A 17,193-nucleotide genomic window follows, 5' to 3' on the forward strand; every position below is an offset into this window, starting at 1 on the left:
TTAATACAAAAGCCCCCAAATGCAGTTCGTTTGCGTTTTTATGTGGACGACGCCGTGGGTAGAAAGTATGTGAGTGTGCGTATCATTTCTTGCGTTTGGTTGTTTCCATTGCTTTCGCCTACTCTTCACAAACGAGTTGTACCCCTTCCTATTGTATGTTTACACATGGAGCTTGACAACACGGCGAATTCGGAAGGCGCAACCTTGTGGAATACAAGGGTTCACTAATTACTCCCATTCAAAGCGAATTCATATAAGGTGAATTCGGTGAAGCAACAAAAGCATTTCTATGTATTTTGTTTTTGCAATTTGGTATTTTAAATGTGAACATTTCAATCTGGAAGGCAACAAACAAGGTGGATTTAATAAGGTGACAGCATTCACCCAGCTGAATTTTTCGCCGTAGGTATGGCTTACGTCAAAATGATATGCTTTGTTTGTATGTATTGGTATGTTTACATTCGTATGTTTACATTTGCTTGCTGATTTTGACATGATGCTTGCACCAAACGCAACAACAAATACATGTAGGGTTTTACTTATATGTGTTTGCTGTCACCTGTAATAAATTCGCCTTGGCAACAAACAAATAAGGCAACAACAGAGATGCAGGGCACTTTAACATAGAAAATGCCAAAACGCAAAAAAATAAACAAATCAAGTGCCCTCCCGAAGTCACCTTGCTATTTTCTAGGCAAGGTTGCAAGTTTGAACTTATTGAAAATACACAAAATATATTTGTTACAAATTTTCATATAACAAATATTTATTGTTTAAATTTCGCTGATTCGCCGCATATAAAATGGTAACTGAAAAGGTATATTATATATATGTAAAAGTGTGTGTACCTGGAAACATATAAATGGCAGCGCTATTACGAAAGTAAGTGAACAGAAAAAAATAGTTACAACAAAAGTGACATCAAATAGTGACTAATTATTGTTCCCACGACAGTCGGTTCTACGTAACCGGAACGACCCGGATCTACATTTGGTCAAGGACTGTCACTTCAGCAACATTCCCCATACATATATATGGGGAAGTTACATATATATGGGGAATGTTTATGATATTACAACAACAACAACAATATTGACTAATTACGCTGATATAAGTCAAATATGATAGACTACAAGATTGAACTTTCCCAATCTGTCGTGACGTTAGTGCTACAAGTAAACATACAAGAAAAAGAAGAAAAGTAAACGAATGTTATGCAAACAGCCATACACAAGTAATTATACACGCACACATACTGTCTTGCCACGAATAAATAGCGTCATCGGCATAAAAACGCATAATTCGTGTTTTCACAATTTAAAACGCGCAACTTCAGTTTTATGAGTTCTTTTAATTTAAAAATCACATATGTACATATAATTATGAATATTCAGAAGTATGTAACTTCTCTTCCTTTCGCTTGTTTGCCAGCGGTGCTGACGTCAGCCGGTTTGTCAAAACCGTGAAAAATAAAGCAGCGGGTTTAAAAAGGCGCCTTCTCCTATATTCTGTACAAGCAATAAAAACATCATTTGAAGAGAGTAGTGAAATATAAATTTTACAAAAAACAACGGCAATTTCAAGGCGAATCTATTAGAGGTGGTATCAGTAAATCAGCTGATATGTTTTTTTCTTACGCCGTGCCCATGTGGCTGTCAGCTCAGAATGAAACAAGGCGAATCCATTCTTTGTTTTCTACTTTGCCAATACTTTGCTTTGACAATTGGCTGCGATATAACACCGCTGGACTATTTCTTGTGGGGCTATGTGAAGTCGCTTGTCTACGCAGATAAGCCCGAGACGATTGACGTCTTGGAAGAGAATATTCGGCGCGTTATTGCTGACATACGGCCCCAATTGCTGCAAAAAGTGGTCGAAAATTGGGCCTATCCGCTGGAATTTATTCGAGCCAGCCGCGGCGGCCACTTGCCCGAAATCATTTTTAAAACATAATGGCAAACCCTTATCTTTATAATAAAGCTAAATTCTTGGCCATAACATTAAATTATATACGTTTTATTTCATCTTGAAAACCTAACCTCTAAAAAAACACCCTTTATTTTATACATAATCGCGTAGGTAAACTTTTGACGCTTGATTATATTAAATTTGTTAAGTCATTTAGTGATAACTTTTACGAAAAACGAAGCACTTGAAAACAGATTCGGATTGTAAAAAGGCGCATTAGAATATGACCTTAACTCACTTTTGACTTAAGCTTTTTTAGAATATTGCCACAGATATATACATACAATGTATTATATTTTTACTAGACTCCATCATTTAATATTATAAACTTATATATACATATTAAAATTAAATAAAAAAATAAAACAATCTCCAATCACTTTTTCTCTACATGCTTTCCGGCTCCATTTTTAAGTTCATCACCAATTCGGTTACCTTTTGCATGGCTATTGTCTGCTTTCGTTCACTCATCCCACAAATTGTTTCGACAATCATTTCACCAAAACCATGCACTGCAGGATTTCGGTGGCGTGCTTTTGTTCCATTACACACTTCCTCGAACATTTTTAAAGCAGTATTTAGTTTCTTTTCAACTTCACACTTATGGTGTTGCGGCTGGTCATGGTTTCTATTACTTGTATGTTGATTTATCGACTTTGCCGCAGATAAATGGAAAACCTTTGGCTCGTCTATTTGAGCCGAGTTCGGTCTTTTAAGATGCGGTGCAGATAATGATAATGTGTCTGTTGGCAGGAATGCATCCATTTCTTCGCGCTCAGTCTCCTGCTCAGACGCATGTGATGCTGAATCTTTGAACTGAAATGGCTCCGTAACTTGTTCATATTCTGTAGCATCCTCTTGATCTGTAATAAACGAATCAGGCTGTTCTTTAACTTTCACTGAAAAGGACGAGTTTCCTTGTTCATATTCTGTAGCATCCTCTTGATCTGTAATAAACGAATCAGGCTGTTCTTTAACTTTCACTGAAAAGGACGAGTTTCCCATAAAAGACCGACTAAAAAAAGAAAGCAAACAATTACTAAAATAATTGAGTGATAATAAAGTAAATATACAGCATTACTTTCGCGGAATTACAAATGGTTTTAAAAACTCCATTTCCTCGAATAGTGGCCATATGTGTGATGTTGTCATTCCATTATTAACAAGAGCAGTCAAACGGCGGCTTTCCTTCGAGTATCGTTCACGCATACATGTCCAACGGCGTATACAAATCGTTTCTAAAATTGAAAAGTGTAAAATCACTAAGAAACCATTCGAGTTATATTTTCTTCGCAGGCATTACCATTAATCCCAAGCTCACGGGCTATCCGTTGCCAAGTGGCCTTTTTCTTTTCAACAGATTTATAATATTTATTATATTTATTGTACAGGTGTTCATTACTTTTCACCATTCGTATAAGCGTCGTATCATCCATGTTCATAAATATTTATGTATATTTACTTAAAAACAAAATCAGTCAAATGAAGTAACGCGAAGCAAACGTGAAATTAAGCGTAGCAATAAATCGTTGAAATTGAAAACACTTAAAAAATAATCCTTTGAATTAAGTCTTAATTATGGTGCAGTTAGTGGCTACGTAAACTTGTTGACACAAAAATCTTATGAAAATGCCACTTTAATGAAAACTCACCAAAGTAACGCCACCGTAAACATAGAAATCTGCGGCCAGCTGAATTTTTTTACCTGATAATTTTCTACTAGACAAGGTTGCCAGTCTGCACTTATTGAGAATGAAAAAAAAAAACGAAGTTCAAATAAATCCACCATAAATTCTTGTCTTTTAAATAATAAGATCATATAAATTTTTCAAATTTACTTGAAAAATCAAATTTAATTGAAAAATTAACTTTCTTATAGGCAAGGTTGCCAGTTTGCACTTACTGAAAATGAAAAAAAAAAAACAAAAACGAAATGCAAATAAACCAATCATACATTGTTTGTTTTTATAAATAACAGAATCATATACATAAATGTTTCAAATTTGCTTGAAAAATCAAATTTAATTGAAAAATTAATTAAAAAATTAAATTTGATTTTTCATGTAAATTCGGTAAATGTATAAGATCTTATTATTTACAAGAAAACATACAATTTATAATTGGTTTATTTGCATTTCGTTGAATTTTTCTATGAATACGCCCATTATCCCCCTTAAAAATCGCGTTAAGTTATTCATTGCCAGATCAATGTGAAGCTGCAATTAGTGGCGCCGTAGCCATAACACTGTAGCTATAACCATAACCATCGCCACAATACTAGTACCTGTGTCGATTAGTTATGCCGTAACCATAAACAGCTGATATTGAAATAGAATTTATGACAAAATTTGCATTTTGTCGTAAAAATACGAGTAATTTTCCATTAGGTTAAGTTTGGCAGCCGCATCACACATAGAGACAGCGATGCCACTTAGACCACGAAATGGGTCCGTTGTGAGTCATTTTTTCCACTAAGTCAATTAATTTTTCGTTGTTCATTTCGTATATTCAAATTTTTATCCAAATATTAATTATTATTTTTATCCTAATGGAAAACCAAAATTCAATAGATTCATATGGCTACGACGCTATAGTGCGGCACCTATAATCGTCTACAGTAATGCCCATATACATATCTGATTGATATTTTAGAAATAATTTTGGTATTAATTTTTTCTTATTAAGCCCGGATTTATATTCGGCCAAGGACTGTCACTTCAGCAGCATTCCCCGTTTATGCGTCAAAAACAACAACATTGCTATGGTTACGGCAAAGCGAATTTATTACTAAATCCACCTTGGGTTACGGTTATAGTTGAGGTACGGCGCCAGTAATCGCAACTTGAAACTGATAACCAGCTGTGAAATTAATTTTTTTGCATTTTGCTGATGATTGTCTGGTATTTTTGATGCTTTTACGCGTAAATAATTATTTTGCTGATAAAGGAATGGGAGCGAAACAAAAAAGGGCTAGTAATAAACAGTTGAAAAATAAGCAATATAAATAAATTTCGATTCAATTTTTTGTTGGACGAAGAGAAGTAATCGAAATAATATGATATTATCTCAAAATTACTAACTAACGGGAGAGAAATCCTATATGATTGATCTTCTGCTTCAATTACAGATTTGAGAGTTAAGCTGGAAAATGGGGATCATCTACTCCTATGTAAACTTATTAATATTCAATTAAGCCAAAATTTAAAAATTAATACAACAGAATCGACGCAAAAGAGCGGCTGATTTCGCGGGTACAAAATGGGCGCACTTCAAGGACACTGCGTACTTCTTATACCATTAGTCTAAATTTAATTTAGCGTTGAAAATTTCACTAATCACTAAATAGCGAAGCGCTCATTTGTGCGAGTCTGTTGTCGGCCAGCACTCCCCGCACATGTATGGGGAATGATTTTACCGCTACAACAACAACTCTCTTGAAAGGTTCACTTATTGATGAAGCAAAAGAGTATCGCTACACACCGTTAAAAGTATGAAGCAAGAATTAGAGGTTATGAGAGGGTTTTTGCATCCGAGGCCTAATTGTGAGGTAACTGTGGCTGCTACGACTAGGGAACCGCTATTCTAAATAAACCACTGCCATATTCCTTATGTTACCAAAACAGTTGATTCCTTCGTTCCCCTGACAGTCGGTTCTACGTTAGCGGAACGACCCGGATTTTTTATATATATCCGGCCAAGGACTGCCGCTCCAGTAGCACTCCCGTACAATAGTATAATTGTTAAAAAAAAAACATTTAAGCCGTTGTTGTTGTAGCAACAAAAACATTCACCATACATGTACGGGGAGTGCTGCTGGAATGACAGTCCTTAGCCGGATATATAGTAAATTCGGGTCGCTCCGGCAACGTAGAATCACTAAAATGGCATCGGCCATGTAAAATCAGCATCAGACGAATTGAAAAACATTTAAATCCACACCTGCCCTAGAAATCGTAGTATTCATGCTATGAATTAAAAATAATGCACAGTTCTTTAATTTCTTCAACGGATTTGCAAGTGTTAGCCAGCAATACTATACGAAGTAGGCAAAGTAATACATTTTGCGTCGAAGTTTTTCCTCATGCTTAGCGAAAACGATTTAGATAAGGCAATTGTTCATATTGTATGAGACGAATTGCAACTTTTAAGGGGTTGAGAGTAGTCAGAATTTTCAAAAAAAATTTTGCATTTCCGTAAAGTATAGGGTTATCTAATAAGATAAGATATTTTTAATACATATAAATGATCGGATGTTTATTTCATTATAAAGAGGAAGGTATGCTGTTAATAGTGGAAATTAACGTCAGACAAATGACCACCACGACCACGCTTGCAGGACAATATCCTTTTCATGAAATTTTCCATAACCGAATTGCAAAGTGGCTGCCCTATGTCCTTGATAGCCTCACGAATTCCATCTTTGAGCTCTTGAATCGACCCAGGACTGTTGGCGTAGACCTTCTCTTTCACGTGGTTTCAAAGAAAAGTCACAAGGTGTTATATTACAAGATTTCGGTGGGCAATTGTGATCACCCCTTCCAGAGATAACACGGTCCGGAAACTTTTCCCGTAAAAGACCAATGGTTTCGTTGCTTGTGTGGCACGTAGCGCCGTTTTGTTGAACCTTGTCCAGATCAATACCATCTAATTCCGGCCATAAAAACTCGTTAATCATCTCTAATCTAATCTAAATAACACTTGTTGTTGTTGTTGTTGTAGCAGCATAAACATTCCCCATACTTACATACGGGTAATGCTGCTGGAGTGACAGTCCTTGGCCGGATATAAATCCGGGTCGTTTCGGTAACGTAGAACCGACTATCGTGGAAACGAATAACACCTGTTATTGGAAAACCCTATATAATATCTTAAAAATATTGTGTGAAAAATTGAAGTGAGTCCGACAAATAATTTTCGAGTTATTCAACAATTAACAAAGTGCCCTCGGGCGCTCCGGAGCTCGATAGCAAAACTCAAACTGTTTGTCTCAAAACTATGTTTTTTGATCATGGTGATCACTGTAACTTAAAAATCGCTTCGTAGATTTCAATAAAATTTATATTGCTTTTGAAAAACATTTTTTTTTTATCATAAATTTCGATTTTTTTTAAACAATTAATTGTCGGTTGTTCTGAAAAAAAATTAAACTAATTTCTCTTGTCCGATTGATTTTAGATGAATCTCCAAGGACTTGTGATGATTACCGTAAGGGACTTCTGGAGAAACGGGCTTCACACAAACAGCGATAACTTTTACAGTTATTAATTTTTTTTTTTTGAAATTTTGCTGAAGTCAAGTCGAAACATGATGAATTAATGCTATATTTTTATTTTTGTTAAAAAAAGCAATTGACTAGCAAAAAAAAAAAATATTGAAAATCATAATTTTTTCGTGCCTCTGACTACTCCTAACACCTTAAGAGTCGAATATTTTAATTAAGATCATCAGCACACAGGGAGTGATCCGCAAACGAAAAGCATGCACCAATTTCATATGCTTGTACTTACAAATATGTATGTATTATATTTTTACTAGACTCCTACATTTAATATTATATACTACATATTATTTATACATTAAAATTAAATAAAAATAAACCAAACTTTTTCTCTACAAGGCTTACGGCTCTATTTTTAATTTCATCACCACTTCAGTCACCTTTTGCATGGCTATTGTCTGCTTTCGTTCACTCATCCCACAAATTGTTTCGACAATCATTTGACCAAAACCATGAATTGCAGGATTTTCGTGGCGTGCTTTTGCCGCACCACACACTTGTTTAAACATTTTTAAAGCGGAACTTAGCTCCTGTTCAATGTCGGACTCATGGTGCCGCTTTCTGCTACTTTTACGCTGATTCTTAGATTTCGTCACAGGTAAGTGTAAAGCCTTTGTTGGTTCGTCTCTCGGACTTTTGGGATAAAGTGCAGAAGGTGACAATGTGTCTGTGGGCAGCAATGCATCAATCTCCTCCTCATCTTCTTTCTCTTGTAGAGACGCATTTGATGCTGAATTCATAAACTGGAATGGCTCTGTAACTTCCTCATATTCTTTAGTATCTTCCAGATCTGTAGTAAACGAATCAGCATTGAACGATGATGGCAGTGTTGTAAATGGCCGTGACAAAGACGGATCTCCAATCCTAATACTAAATAAAAGAGCAACGAATTATTGAAATAATTTATACTAAGCATATTTTGTTACCATCGCGGCACTATATGTGGTTTTAAAAACTCCATTTCTTTGAATAGAGGCGGCACCTCCGTTTCTATTCCATCTTTAGCAAGAGCAGCCAAACGGCGGATTCCTCTCGCGTACCGATCACGTAAATTCGACCAACGGCGTAAACAAATCGTTTCTAAAATTGAAAAGTGTAAAATCACTAAGAAACCATTGGAGTTATATTTTCTTCACAGGCATTACCATTAATCCCAAGCTCACAAGCTATCTTTTCCCAAGCGGCCTTTCTCAAATCATAAAGTTTATAATGCTTATGATATCTGTCGTAGAGGTGTTCATTTTTCTTTATCAATCTTATAAGTGCTGAATCGTCCTCGGTTACGAATCCTTGCATTTTTTTTAAATAAACACGGTAAACCAAAGTAATGCGGAGTAAAGTTGAAGCAAAGTGTAATAGCGAATACTTTGACGTTAGTATTATCGAAAACGTATACGCTTCAGTTATGGTGCCCGCAGTCACCGACGTTATCGTAGTCCCTGTCTGTTGGCCTTTATGATGCCCGCACTCAGCGACGTTATTGTGGTCACTGTCTGTTGCCCGTGATATACACAAAATCGGGCAAAACTTGAGCCCGTAGAAAACAACCGCTTTCGTTTGATTACATATTTACACAATACATCGATTTGTGTGGGTTTGTGTTTGGTTGTATCGACACAATATTGCCGTTCATATTTTTGCATACATACTTTTTCACACATCCGCATTATCAATTACAATTTTTCATTGTATAATAAACGAAAGCCAAAACACCAACAAATGCAAATAGTTCATTTATCTATAATTAACTTTATGCAACATTGCTTTTAAGTTATTTTAATACAAATTAAATTTTTCTAAGTTTATTTTGTAAATGGCATCGAACTGTACTGTTTGGCAGCACTGTGTGGTGAGAGAGCCATCTGCTGACATGTTTTTACGGAACAATCCAGAATTTCTTGTACGTTTACCCACGTACAAAATCCACGATATCTACATAACTGAACGGTGACACTTCATTTACATGGGGCTGTCATTAGTTTATTCGTGTAAGCTGACGAAACGTACGTTTACGTTGGTGAGTGTGAGCACCATGAGCACTATACGATGCACAAATCTACATGGTTGCATCAAGGCTGCCACTAAATCATTTTCTAATTTTTTCTCCAAAATAAATCGGGACCAATCAAAATTTAAATGAGTTGTCGGTATAAAATTTTAAGCTAGAAATATGTTTATATTTACATATGCATGAGTTAAGCTCTGCGCAGTCTTTACATAAATAACTTGAGTTCATTAATGCAATCAAAAAGCTACATCAAAATGAAAAGAGCAGATTTAAGAATTTTCGTTCGTAAAAAGAAATATGCCAAAACGGGATCAAAGAAGCAAAACTTGCAAATTGGAGAAGGTAAAAATGCAAGATGGTGATCAATGCTTTGTTCTGTGTATACTGTGAGCGTCAAAATAAAGTGTACAAAGCATTTTGTTATAATATGGATTTTCTTTCAGCATTTTATAACAAAACAATATATTTTAATGTCATGTTTTTTAAATTAGTATTTGATTCTCTACTAATTACTAGAAAACAACAAAAAAATAAATTACAACAACAAAAGTTGTAAGACAAAAACAAAATTTAGTGCATATTTTACGTGTCAAAATAAAGTGTACAGCGTACATCAGTAGCATTTTAGCAATGTTGTACGGTAAAAAATACCGTTATATTTGGTTGTTTACTTCCTTTTTCGATGCATTGAAGCTTTTTTCATATTGTATTTTAATTGGTTGCGATCGGCAGAGTGAAAAGTTTTTGTCTACAGTAAATTAAATTCTATTATTTATTTTTTTTTAATAATGGGTAAACAAACTTTGACTGATGTTAGAGAACTGGTACTAAAGCTTCGCAATGAAGGTAAAACCTTTCGTGAAATTGGCTCTATTGTCAACAGAAGCCATAATACTGTGCAAAAAATAGTTGGCAAATACAAACACTTCGGTAAAGTAGAAAATCGCCCAGGCCGTCCAAAAATTTTAAATGAGACTGAAGTAAGGTCTATAGTGCGTGATGTGAAGAAAAATCCCTTTAAAAGTGCGGCCAAAATATCACAAGAAGTTTCAACTGCATCAGATACTAGCGTAAGTGCCAGTACAATACGTCGAGCGTTGCACGCAAATGGGTTACATGGTTGTCTCCCACGAAAAAAGCCGCTAATATCGACAATTAATAAAAAAAATCGCCTTGATTATGCAAAAAAATACGAAAATCGGGATGTTTATTTCTTGAATAATGCCCTATTTAGCGATGAAAGTTAGTTCGAGGTATTTGGGCAGAAAAAACCGGTTAAAGTCTGGAGAACCAAAAATAAAGAGTATGTCGACCAAAATTTGATAACCACAGTTAAGCACGATGGGGGTTCGGTTATGGTGTGGGGATGTATGGCGGCAAGCGGAGTTGGCAATTTGGTTTTTATTGAAAGTACCATGAACAAAACAGATTATCTGAATATTTTACAAAATAATTTACTAACCAGTGTGCAGAAATTATACTTGTAGCGATCTTGGATCTTTCAACAAGACAATGATCCCAAGCACACAGCAAAAATAGTAAAAGAATGGCTGCTTTATCGTACTCCTAAGACATTGGATCATCCTCCATAGTCACCGGACTTCAACCCTATTGAACATTTGTAGGAGTATTTAGACCACCAAATCGGGAAAAGGACAATCACCAATATGGATATGCTGAAACTCGGTATAAAAGAAGAGTGGGATAAAATTTCATCTGACGTGACAAAAAAACTAGTTCAGTCGATGCCCCGAAGACTGTCTTCCGTTATCAAAGCAAAAGGGAAATCAACAAAATACTAAATCGATATAATTTTTGTAAAATATATCTCTGTATACTTTATTTTGTCGCGTAAAATATGCACTAAATTTTGTTTTTGTCTTACAACTTTTGTTGTTGTAATTTATTTTTTTGTGGTTTTCTAGTATTTAGTAGTGTTTTTTAAATTAGTATTTGATAATTTAAAAAACATAAAATTAAAATATATTGTTTTGTTATAAAAGACTGAAATAAAATCCATATTATAACAAAATGCTTTGTACACTTTATTTTGACGCTCACAGTAGTTATTAATTCTCTCTGTAATTCCAGCTTTTGTTTATCATTACATTTTCAAAGCGTAAGGGAAATTACTTGTTTGTGAAGAAGAAGAGTAGCGAAAGAAATAGAAGCTCCCAAATGCATTGTACAGATTCATATAGCCTCTGGTGGCGCTCCAGCATGCTTGTCCAGCAGGCTTATATGTGTGCGTGTCGGGTGCCTGACGCTAATATCTAAAATTTTTGATTTTCATCATGCACAAGCCGACAACAAGTATGTGTGACACGAAGCAAGTACGAGTGTCACCCGACACGCACACATATAAGCCTGCTGGACAAGCATGCTGGAGCGTCACCAGAGGCTAATAAGTAAAAACACTCGCAGCTGGTCGTCAAAAAAAGTCAGAGCTGAGATCACCTGATTTCAAAACACTCTTTTATGTGCCATGGTTGCATAAAAAATTATTAATTTTCGTAGAAAATCCTATCAAAGAGTTTAAAAAAATTCGTGCAAACTTAGATATTTCTCAATAAAAAAGTACTATTATAGCTAAGAAATATAATTAAAATATTTGTAATTGTAATTTTTCCAAGTCAAAAATATTATTTCGTTTTTTGAAGTGAAAACTTCTTTAGAATCGTTGGGAGTGATTTGAGACTCGATGAAACGAAAAAGCGACACCAAAAAGAAGAAGAAAAAAGATATACGTATATATATGTATGTATAGAAAATGCTTCATTACCAGGCACACAGAAGGATGGCATAAGCAAATTTAAATTTGTGAATTTATATATGTATGTATATATGCGGATATATGTATATACGTTGTGTGTATGCACATATGTGCCTCGCCACAGCAAAACATACGGTAAAATTTCTCAAGAAATCCAGCGCGCATTCATAGGCACAGCGCACATTCATAGGCACAGCATTGCATGTACAGTAGGGCGGGTCGATTTAAAAATCGCTCATTGCTCTATGAAAATCGTATTCTAGGGATCAAAATAAGAAACTTTGGAACCATACCTCTAAAACGAATTTTGATGTCCCCCAATTTCAAAATATCACCATTTTTGGCCTTTACATGAAAAAATCAGCTAAATGGCTATGTTTTTTCTTTATTTTTATTTATTTAATATAATATTATCTATTTTTTCTCTTAAGAAATTTAATTAGTCAGAACATATGTAAATGAATGAATGTGAGTTATAGAAAAGAAACTAAAAAGTTCGACCCATATTGGGGGACATCAGAAATCGTTTTAGAGGTATGGTTCCTTCGGCAAAATTTCTTATTCTGATCCCTAGAATATGATTTTCACAGAGCAATGGGCGGTTTTTTTTGCCTTCCCACAAATCGACCCGGCCTAATGTACAGTAACCTTGAACAGGCAGCTGCGGTTGTCGAGCATTTAGAAACATATATTTACATACATATATGGGTGCAAACATATTTACGGAGCCGCGGGCACTCGACTTGACAAAAATTGAATATTGGCAAATAATTCTACGCGAAATATTCCAATATTGACTATTTTCGAATTGTCGAGAAAATTAGCATATGGGCGGCTCGTTTTATGAATGAAAGTACTTGCTCTTAGAACTATGAGCTCGAATTTATAAATCAATTTTTTGATGATGAGTTTTTGTTGCACAGTACAATAGTTGAAACTGTTCGGCGCCGCCGTGACTGTTCAGCGCTATGGCAACTAGGATGATGGCCGCTACGCCTGCGCCTTTTAATTAGGGGTGGGACTATTCGAATAAAAATTATTCGAATAATAAAATCTTTTATTCGAGAGGTATTCGTAATTCGAATAATATTTATTCGAATTTTTTATTCGTTTATTCGAATAATGCTATTCGAATAGTTCATTATTCGAATACCTTACTATTCGAATACCTCACTATTCGAATAGTTTACTATTCGAATACCTCACTATTCGAATACCTCACTATTCGAATACCTTACTATTCGAATACCTTACTATTCGAATACCTCACTATTCGAATACCTTACTATTCGAATACCTCACTATTCGAATACCTTACTATTTGAATACTTCACTATTCGAATATTTTTGGTAAATATTTACTTAGATAAGCGGACTACTAATCGGTTTCTGTACAAGTGCATGTACCTATGTATGCAAATTCAAAAACCACGCAAAGGCTTATATTAACACGTTCCCTGTCCCAATACAAAAATGCAAAATTGACCGTCAAGTCCAACAGGGTTTTTTGAAAAATTTGTTTTTTTGTAGTCATAGGATAGCTTTAGTAATAATAATAACTAAACAAAAAAAACGGATGCAGGGTATTTCTACCTGAAACACATATGGTCCATTTTTGCTTCTGCATGTTCATGAAACACATGTGGTTCAGGGAACTTTTTCTATGCTGACACACATATGGCTCAGGAACGTATCAGTGCTTATCAGGCGCACGTTTACTGAACCATATGTGGCTAAGCGTACAGGGAACGTGTTAAATGAAAATACTACCTACTTTTTATTGTGTCGGCGCTTTGTTTTTGTTTCATATTTTGGTAAATATTTACTTAGATTAGCGGACTACTCTTGCTTGAGGCATGAAATTATTTTCTTTTAGGTTTTTTGCTTTTCGCAGTACTATTATATGCACATACATACATATACCCATATACTCTACCTGCTACTGACTGACCTAAGCCCGATAAACGAGTGCAGACAGTCCTACGACCATGCTTACGCTTAGGTAACTGGCGATGAGAATTATATATGTATGTATGTATATGGACATTTCAGGCAATAAACTGCATGTGACACTGAAATACGTAATCTATTTCAGACTTCTTTTTAAGAGAAATAAAAAATATATATTTTATTATCGAATTAAAAAAAATTGTTTACTTTAAAAGGAAGAGCGTTAGCAAAAGCATACGTACATAAATACTTCAAAAACCATTTACTATGATAATTATTTATCACAAATAGTGTCTTATAACTAAATATACAAAGAAATATCTACCTACTATTGACCACTCAGCAGGGTAGGTACATGTACATATACATACATATGTCATGTATGTATCTGTTGTTGTTGTCATGTATCTGTTGTACACACATTAACAACAAAAAGTAAGTGATATTTTTATTTAATTTCTTCTATTGCGTAATTTTTTGAAATTACATACATACATAGATACATACACACATGCATTTGCGCATCAATCCAATTTCAAAGCAATCTGCATGTGTACATAAATAAGTACATATATAATTATATCCTATTATTGGCCTTGAATAACTTCTAAATCTGTAGATTAAGCAAAAGAAGATTTTAAGGCTCCATATTTATCGTTTGAGAGAAAACCATTATTTCGATCCGTTACCGAGAATGTTAAAACCGATGCGGACATAGAAAATGTGAAATCATATTTCTCCATAGAATTTATATGGGAAATTGAAAAGTGCGGTGCGGGCCACCCTAATATTAATATTAAGGCGTCTAAACACAAGAATTGTTACGAGGGAAAACCAAATATTTTTTTAGAAACGCTCTGATGTTTTTATGCACATTTAGTTATGCACATACATATAAGTATGTATACCTGCCGATGTTTTATCAAGAACAATACCAAAGAAATATTATCATATTAGCTAATTGAAACATGAAGCGGTCAAATCAAAAAGTCACAATGTTCAAAATTCGAGAAAAACTGATTACCACCATGAGAAGGGCCAATGTAATTTTTATATTTTTAAAAGCATTTTCTCCCTGATATAAATGAATATATAGTGAGGTATTCGAATAGTAAGGTATTCGAATAGTGAGGTATTCGAATAGTAAAGTATTCGAATAGTGAGGTATTCGAATAGTGAGGTATTCGAATAGTAAGGTATTCGAATAGTGAGGTATTCGAATAGTAAGGTATTCGAATAGTGAGGTATTCGAATAGTAAGGTATTCGAATAGTAAGGTATTCGAATAGTGAGGTATTCGAATAGTAAGGTATTCGAATAATGAACTATTCGAATTATTTGAAACGAATAGTATTATTCGTTTTATTCGAATAATGTTTATTCGAATATTATTCGAAAATAATCCCACCCTTACTTTTAATGCATTTTGTTCTTGTAGTCGCTAGGCATAGAATTTTAGCTTTGGACGACATACGCATTTACAGGAATAAAGTGAGTGGCCTGTGTGTGCGGTTGTATGTAGATGCATATGTGTATATTAATAAGCATTGTTTTGCTGGAAGTTCAGAACACAAATATGTATGTACGTACATAGGCTAGGCCATAGTATAGCATACATACATATGTATAAAAAATTCAAACCAAGCGTCCTACGAATGTTTGCTTGTATGTTAGTACGTCTGTGTATTATACGCGTTACGACGCTAATAATAGCAAACGCGTGTGCTGTATTGCGTCCGATGGAAATTTTTGCACTCTATTTTATTTATTTATATTTATTGCTGTTCTGAAGTGGACACAAAAATGGCACATTTTAACTTGTGCAGCTGAGAGTAAAACTTGAATATTGTTTCAGCGATTTTTAGTATAATTTTTTTTTCTTAAATAAAATTTTAAAGCAATTATTAAAAATTAAAACTTTGCACGCCGGAGAAAAGAACTCTTATGATACGTTCACATATAAGTAGATGATCTACTTTTTCGCGCTTTACTCAAAATTCGTAATTAAAAAAACCGATTTCCCATACAAAATTTCTCTCCCAAAATCTGAGATTATAAAATAATCCTAGATAATAACGATGCTTTTGACATTCAACCCTGTGTTTTCTGTGTTATCGATAATTATTATTACGAATGTAAGGAGAAACATCAAAATAAAAACCGGATGAAATGGATGCCGGCAAAGAAAACAGGTCTGTAAACATAATTCTAATAAAATTTTTGTTAAATATTATTAATTAGGGATTCCTTTTACAGAAAAAAGCGTATGTCCATAAACATTTTGTCCTCCTTTAACTTATTATAACATGTAATATAGAATTTCCTATGCGTATTGCTGCCATAATTTTTTGCAACCTCAGTAAACGTCGCATACGGATTTCCCCAACTGTTTATTATTAGCAGTCAATTAAATTAGCTATTCCTTCTCCTTGTATTTTCTTCATATCGTTAGTAATAATTAAGGAAACTAAAAACACCGAAATATTCCACCAAAATAATTTCTATGAAGAAAAACCTCTCAAAGCAGTATTGACAGCTGAGTGTCAATTTTGCGGGGAATCTGGCGTATGTGAACAGGTAGTTTAATTTGGTGCATTTATTGGTAATTAACACATATGTGAACGTATTATTAGTTCTTTTTTCATGACATTTTTCTAGCCTGTTCTAATCAAAAAATTTTGTAAAATATACATTTCTTTTAAATTAGTCCAATAATTCACTCAGTTTAAATAAAACTTTACTTTGCCTTATTTGTTTTTAACATCTGGTCGCATTGCCCCATGATTCAATTATGAATTCTATAATTTAATCTTGGCATTGCCCGCGATTGCAGTTGTTGTTGGTGTTCTTTTGCTTTCAGCAGTCAAATCTCTCTCTCGCTACTGCAGTGTTGCCTAGCTTTGAATATAAAAACGCACTAAAATGCACATTTAAAGAAAATAAAACACCAAACTTTTATTGAATTACATAAAGAACTTTGTATGCGTGACAAATTGTCTTTTAAATGTGCGTTTTTTTTTAATAAATGTGTTATGGTTATGAACAATTTAATTTATGACCTTTTTGTTAAGAGAAATTCTCTTGTTAAGGGAACGACTTTTTTTGCTATATTTGAGTTATGCACCAAGATAAGGCATTCTTTTTGTAAAAATATTGTTATGGTTTCATCAGTATTTTCTGGTATTTTGTTGCTTATTTTAACTATGAATATAGCTCT

General features: G+C 34.2%; 2 protein-coding genes across 2 annotated transcripts; both read right to left on the reverse strand.

Moving 5' to 3' along the window:
- Positions 1-2,086: 2,086 nt before the first annotated feature.
- LOC129238872 (uncharacterized) lies at positions 2,087-3,638 on the reverse strand. The gene is made up of 3 exons (XM_054874095.1): positions 3,272-3,638; positions 3,050-3,206; positions 2,087-2,983 (listed from the first exon to the last, which is right to left on the reverse strand). The coding sequence occupies exons 1-3, from the start codon at positions 3,408-3,410 to the stop codon at positions 2,356-2,358; spliced, it is 924 nt and encodes a 307-aa protein (XP_054730070.1). The 5' UTR covers positions 3,411-3,638; the 3' UTR covers positions 2,087-2,355.
- Positions 3,639-7,074: 3,436 nt separating this feature from the next.
- LOC129238873 (uncharacterized) lies at positions 7,075-8,864 on the reverse strand. The gene is made up of 3 exons (XM_054874096.1): positions 8,392-8,864; positions 8,173-8,326; positions 7,075-8,116 (listed from the first exon to the last, which is right to left on the reverse strand). The coding sequence occupies exons 1-3, from the start codon at positions 8,540-8,542 to the stop codon at positions 7,588-7,590; spliced, it is 834 nt and encodes a 277-aa protein (XP_054730071.1). The 5' UTR covers positions 8,543-8,864; the 3' UTR covers positions 7,075-7,587.
- Between the last annotated feature and the right edge of the window lie 8,329 nt (positions 8,865-17,193).

This window comes from Anastrepha obliqua, chromosome 2, assembly GCF_027943255.1.
Source record: "Anastrepha obliqua isolate idAnaObli1 chromosome 2, idAnaObli1_1.0, whole genome shotgun sequence".
Lineage (NCBI taxonomy): Eukaryota > Metazoa > Arthropoda > Insecta > Diptera > Tephritidae > Anastrepha > Anastrepha obliqua.